Genomic DNA, 5960 nt, shown 5'->3' on the forward strand with positions numbered 1-5960 from the left:
GTTCCCTGACCAGAGATTGAACCTGCGCCCCCTGCATTGGAAGCATGGAGTCTTAACCACTGGACCACCAGGGAATTCCCGAGGTATATATTCTTAAAGGGATAGAGGTAAAGAGCTCTCAGGGCGTGTGTGTCTACCGCCATGTGGCATTGTTTTGCTTTTAGCTACCTCTTGGTTTCTCAGGGTTATCTCTGGTCTCACAGAGAGAGCTGGCTTGTAAGTCAGCCACCGGGTGTTTCATGTTGTTTATCTGGCTTTCCTCATAGTGTTTCATCACCTCTGACTCTCACCCTGAAGTTGTTGACTTTGGGGTGTTTTTCGTTACTGGTTCACGGACTGCTCCCTAAGCAATGGGTTTGGGAACATGGTTATAGCGAAGAACCAGCTTGTAAGAACATCTTATTCCAGTATCATATGCGAATAGAAGAATGCACTGATCTTCAGTGTATGGGTTTCTGCAGTTTTACAAACTTGCAGCCTTGCAGCCAGCGTCCAGATCAAGCAGTGGGACATTTCCATCGCCCAGAAACTCCTTCCAATCCTCACTCCTGTAAGGGTGACTGCTATTCTGACCGAAACAGTGTAGGTTTGTTTGCCTGAATAAACCAGATTGTAACTGATAATATCAGAGCAAACCAAATTAACAGCCCAGTAGTCACTAAAATTACTGGCCACAGTCCCAGTGCATGCAAACAACATGAGGCTTTTCAAGACATAAACGAGGGTGCAGCCAGGGTTTCTTATTTTATGCCAGGGATGTGTTCCTGAATATCTCACATAATGTAAACTATTCTAACTCGGGTCTAGTTTTCTCACTGAAGTAACCATAACATAGGATTCCCATGATGTCATATTTGGGGTCTAAAGCAAGGCTTACTAACATCATTAACATCGCCCAATTTCTTAAATTTTTTTTATTAATTGATTATTTTATTTTTGGCTATGCTGGGTCTTAGTTGCTGTGTGGGCTTTTCTCTAGTTGCAGGAGCGGGGGCTACACTCTAGTCGTGCCTGAGCTTCCCATTACAGTGGCTTCTCTTGTGGAGCACGGGCTCTAGGGCTTGTGGGCTCTAAGCACAGGCTCAGTAGTTGCAGTGCCTGAGCTTGGTTGGCATGTGGGATGTTCCTGGATGAGGGATCAAACCCGTGACTCCTGCATTGGTAGAAGGATTCTTTACCACTGAGCCACCAGGGAAGCCCAGTTTCTAATTCAGCATAATTCCAATCCACACACTCCCAGAATTCAGCCCTCTGTGAACTCTCCATGGGGCTGTGAGGGACCGCTTTTAGTATCTCTGGGACCCCGGGGCCCAGCTGTGGTAACAGGATGGGACCCTTGTTCTGGGGGCAGCACACAGGTCCCGGGAGTCCGGCTGTCCACATTCCAGGCTTGCCTCTGCTGTTTGGGCTCTGGGTAAGCTCTTACCATTCAGGGCCTCAGTTTCCTCATTTTTGAATCAAAAAGGGGTGTGCTCTGAGGCTAATGAGAGGAGGTAATGAGGGAAAGGGCTTCCCAGGTGGCTCAGTGGATAAAGAATCCACCTGCAATGCAGGAGACGCAGGTTCGATCCCTGGGTTGGGAGGATCGCCTGGAGTGGAGCATGGCAACTTACTCCAGTATTCTGGCCTGGAGAATCCCATGGACAGAGGAGCCTGGCGGGCTATGGTCCATAGGGTCGCAAAGAGTCCAACACGACTGAAGTGACACATGAAACAAGGGAGAAGCACACAGGAGTCACTGGAGGTTTGCTGGCACCAATCCAGCTGAGTGGGGAAAAGCCTGCTTTCCTGCTGCCCCCACCCCCTGCCCCCCAGGCAGCTTGGAGGACTTTACTCTCCAGGAGAGCCATTCAGCCCCAGGCTGGGGTGTCTGGTAGCTGAACCCCAGGAAGCCAGGCCCAGGCTCAGATGCCAGGGTCATAGGCCTGGATTGGGCAAGAGCAGAGCTCGGCCCCTCTGATCCTGGTCAGAAATATTTGGAGAGATCAACAGTTCTGGGAAATTCAGAGACAGGAAGTGAAAGGGGAGTGGGGCAGAGGGGAACGAGCCAGCTGCACCCCGGCCCCTCCTGGTCTGGACCTCTCCCAAACAATTCCTTGAGTGGGGTGGCTGCATGCAAGGACGGGGGACAGAACAGGGAGACTCTCCGTCCCTGGGAAGGAAAGGTGAGGCAACCCACCCCTGCTCCCACCCCTACACCCACCCTGAGTTCTAAATCCATTTCTACCTCTGTTTACGTCCAAAGTCCCGGGCACTGGAGATGCCAGGTTTGGTGTGTTTGGACACACAGTCACAGACAGGCAGGCGCACAGGGCTCAGGGCCCTTGAATGGACCCTGCCCCCTCCTCTCCCACCACCCAGGGCTGTCTGTGCTAATTCTCCAGGCTTCAGCCTGTTTCTTAGCTGGGATCTGCGCAGCATTGAGGGACCCAGGAGTCAACCTTGAGACCTTTGGCAAGTAAAAGGGGAAGAAAGGGGGGTGGGGGGAAGAAGGGGGGGGACTAACTGCGGAGTGGGGTGGGGGAGGGGATGAATGGAATCCATGTCCGGAGGGGTGGAGACGGAGTGGAAAAACTTCAGAAGATAGATTTTGGATGTCAGGCCTTGAGGGAACAGGAGCAAGAAGAAAGATCTCCATGCAGTTGCTGATCACCTGGAAAGCGACCGAACCCCATACCCCAGCTCTTCAGCCCCTGCCTCAGCCCTAACCCCAGCCTTGACCTGGTCCCAGGCCCAGCCGGCCCTACCATGACAAAGGAGTATCAAGATCTTCAGCATCTGGACAACGAGGAGAATGACCATCAGCACAGAAAAAGTGAGAGGACACCTCCCCCCATTTCTGAAAGGCGAGCATTAGGTGGCTCTCGCCCCCTCCCCTGACCCCGCCTCTCCCTGGGTCTGCCCGGCTCACAAGGTTGGTGGTGTCTGAGCCGCCCCTCTTAGGGGAGGTGCAGGGTGTAGGATTGGAGGCCCTTTCTTGGTGGCGGTTGTCCCCAGGCTCCTTCATGACCCTCCTGCCCTTCGCCTTGTCACCAACTTCTCAGGACCCTGGGGAGGGGGTTGCCAGGGGATGTGGGAGTTAACTGCAAGAAGTTAGACCCTCTTCTTCGTTCCTCTTCCAACACCCATGAGCCTTGGCAAGTGTATATGTGTGAGTGTGTGTGTGAGTGTGAGTATGTATGAGTGCACAGGTGTCAGAGATCCTTCGGGTCAAGGAGAAAATTTCTGTGGCAGGCCTCAGGGAGCTCTGACTGGAGGAGGATGAGTCAAGCCCTCTTTCTTTCTCCTGCAAGCAGAGATGTTTCTGTTGGGGCTGAGCCAGGATGGAGTGCTTGGCAGATGGGAGTGGGCAGTGCCCTTCGATGGGGGAAGGGACTACCAGCAAAAATGAAGGGGAAACCCCCCCATTTCAGCTCACTGAGACAGGGCTCCCGGGTGGGCACAACTTGGTAGACCTGAAGTCTGGTTACTCTGCCTCCCTGCGCCCAGACAAACAGGAGTGGGATTCACGGGGAGAGCAAGAAACCTGTTTCTCTTGCCCCACCTGCTAGACCCCCTGGCCCTCAGTCTCCGCTTGCAAACTCCCTTCTCCAGGCTCTGGGTTCTAATGCGGCAGTGACTCGATCCGGCCACTAGGTGTCAGCAAAGGCCTAGAGCCTGGGTAGGGCTCCCGCAGAAAGATTTGCACCCCTTCCCACCTCTCGATGCATCCAGCTCCTCCCAGTCACCTACCGCCCAGATTTCTTCATCTATAAAGTTCCTCTTAGTCTCCTAGAGGAGGCTCAGGCTGCCCTCCTCCTAGGACCCCAGAGCTGCCCCAGGCTCCCCTCTGTCCCTGAGCCCCTGACCTCCTCTCTTGCAGGGCCACCTCCTCCTCATTCATTCAGTCGGCGTCTCTGCACCGGACCCAGCCTCCTCCTGGTCTCCATGGGCCTTAGTCTCCTGCTGCTAGTGGTTCTCTGTGTGATCGGATCCCAGAGTGGGTTCCCCAGGGGGTAGAGGGTGTTTGGAAAGGGAGCAAGGTGATGGTGGGGGGCGGGAGGCGGAAGAGCTGGCTGCTGTGATGTGGGAAGCAGCCCCCTCATTTTGTCCTGTCCACACCCTCTTCTGCTCAGACTCCAAGCTGCAGGAGGAGCTCCGGTCCCTGAGAGAGACCTTCAGCAACCTCACAGTGAGCACAGAGGCCAAGGTCAAGGCCCTGAACACTCAGGGTGAGGAGGGCTGGGGCTGGGGGGCTGGGGGGCTGGGAACAGTAGGGCCATTGAGACACTAAGTGAGTCTCTCCCCTAGGAGGAAATATGGGCAGAAAGATGAAGTCCCTGGAGTCCCAGCTGGAGAAACAGCAGCAGGATCTGAATGCAGGTCAGCGAGGGGGGGATGTGTGTGTGAGTGCACATGTGCTTGCAGGATACAGCGGTCTCTCAGACCAAACCAAGGGGCATTGTGGCAGAAGTATCTGCGATCTATCTTCACGCCCCAGCAGGCAGATGACAGACCCTTCCCAGCCCCCAGTGTTCATCGTGACTTCCTTGCCTTCCCCTACCCTCACCCCTCTCCCCCTCTGCCCTCCGTCTCCCCAGATCACTCCAGCTTGCTGCTCCATGTGAAGCAGTTTGTGTCTGACCTGCGAACCCTGAGCTGTCAGATGGCTGTCCTCCAGGGCAATGGTGAGGGGGTGGGGGTTGCCCAGTCCTGCTTGCCTGCCCAACCCACTTCCCCTCAGCCCCTCACCAACCCCTCTGTCTCCCACCCCAGGCTCTGAAAAGGCCTGCTGCCCAGTGAACTGGATGGATTATGAAGGCAGCTGCTACTGGTTCTCTCGCTCGGGGAAGCCCTGGTCGGAGGCTGAAAAATACTGCCAGTTGGAGAACGCCCACCTAGTGGTGGTGGGCTCCTGGGAGGAGCAGGTGAGGCTCTGGTAGGGCCCGGCTGGGAGGTTGGCAGGTCTAAGGAGAGCTCACTAACCCCTCCTCTCTCCCCAGAAATTTATCCAGCACCACATGGGCCCTGTAAATACCTGGATAGGCCTCACAGATCAAAATGGGCCCTGGAAATGGGTGGACGGGACGGACTACGAGACGGGCTTCAAGTGAGTGTGTACGCCCCCGAGGCTCTGCCCCTCCATCTTTGGCCCATCATCCCAGCCTGGCAGGTCCCAGGGGCCGGGGGTCCACGGCTGGGCTCAGGGTCTCAGGCCCTGGGGTCCGTGTCTCTCTGGTCTCTTTAGGAACTGGGGGCCAGAGCAGCCAGACGACTGGTATGGGCACGGGCTCGGAGGAGGTGAGGACTGTGCCCACTTCACGGAGGACGGCCGCTGGAATGACGACGTCTGCCCGAGGCCCTACCGCTGGGTCTGTGAGGCCCGGCGGGACAGGGGCAATGACAGCTAGGAGCCTCCTCTCCCCTAATTTATTTCCTCAATGCCTTTACCTGCCGTAGGGGTCCTGGTTTGGGGCCCTTCTATCTGGGGGCTTCTGGATTTTCATCTAAGATTTTAGAGGGAAGGGGAAGGATGGTGTCTGAGGAATGTAGAATGATGTTTAGAGGGGCGAGGAGATTGAAACCCATGCTACTTTCTATGGTTTGCAGGTTATTATTGTCCACTGGATTTTTTTAGAGTAAAAAGAAGAGAAATACACAAAACATTGAGTTGTCTGCTTGCTGGGGATTAGGAATCGGGAGTGGGCTGGTCAGCACTAGGAAGTCTTGGGCAGGCAGCGGGTCATCCTGAGAACTGTCTGCGCTTTGGGCCAAGAGGCCTGGATTTGTTATTTACAGGTATACAAGTTAGGGCAAGCTAGTCTGCTTTCTGTGTTTCAGCTGTCAAATAGCGTTATTACTGGTTTGTTACTGAACTCAGGTTCGGTTGCTCATCTCTCAAGAATACAATACTGAGACGTGTTGAGTAAAGGGAACTAGGGCTTTATTGAGGAAGTTGGCAATCTAGGGAAGAAGGTGAC

General features: G+C 54.8%; 1 protein-coding gene across 14 annotated transcripts; it reads left to right on the forward strand.

Annotated features, from left to right (window-relative positions):
* Window positions 1-5643, forward strand: LOC145541690 (asialoglycoprotein receptor 1-like). 14 transcript variants are annotated; one of them, XM_081578842.1, is made up of 10 exons: window positions 1-83; window positions 2362-2458; window positions 2643-2815; window positions 3863-3979; window positions 4116-4211; window positions 4291-4362; window positions 4581-4667; window positions 4756-4907; window positions 4983-5089; window positions 5228-5643. In XM_081578842.1, the coding sequence occupies exons 3-10, from the start codon at window positions 2749-2751 to the stop codon at window positions 5388-5390; spliced, it is 861 nt and encodes a 286-aa protein (XP_081434968.1). In that variant the 5' UTR covers window positions 1-83; window positions 2362-2458; window positions 2643-2748; the 3' UTR covers window positions 5391-5643. The 14 variants fall into 14 exon arrangements, with proteins under 14 accessions (XP_081434968.1, XP_081434967.1, XP_081434975.1 ...); XM_081578841.1 differs by having other exon boundaries at window positions 2362-2454; XM_081578834.1 differs by lacking the exon at window positions 1-83 and adding an exon at window positions 1991-2165 and having other exon boundaries at window positions 2362-2454; window positions 2732-2815.
* Window positions 5644-5960: the final 317 nt, after the last annotated feature.

This window comes from Giraffa tippelskirchi, chromosome 3 (assembly GCF_054371585.1).
Source record: "Giraffa tippelskirchi isolate mGirTip1 chromosome 3, T2T-mGirTip1v1.2.pri, whole genome shotgun sequence".
Taxonomy (NCBI): Eukaryota; Metazoa; Chordata; class Mammalia; order Artiodactyla; family Giraffidae; genus Giraffa; species Giraffa tippelskirchi.

What these genes read in the sequence shown, in the direction of transcription:
- LOC145541690 (XM_081578834.1), top strand. Translation starts at nt 2,114, where the DNA reads ATGCAAGGACGGGGGACAGAACAGGGAGACTCTCCGTCCCTGGGAAGG. An exon ending in TCCGTCCCTGGGAAGGAAAG is followed by an intron (nt 2,166 to 2,361) that starts GTGAGGCAACCC and finishes CCCACCACCCAG; the next exon opens with GGCTGTCTGTGCTAATTCTC. An exon ending in TGACCATCAGCACAGAAAAA is followed by an intron (nt 2,816 to 3,862) that starts GTGAGAGGACAC and finishes CCTCTCTTGCAG; the next exon opens with GGCCACCTCCTCCTCATTCA.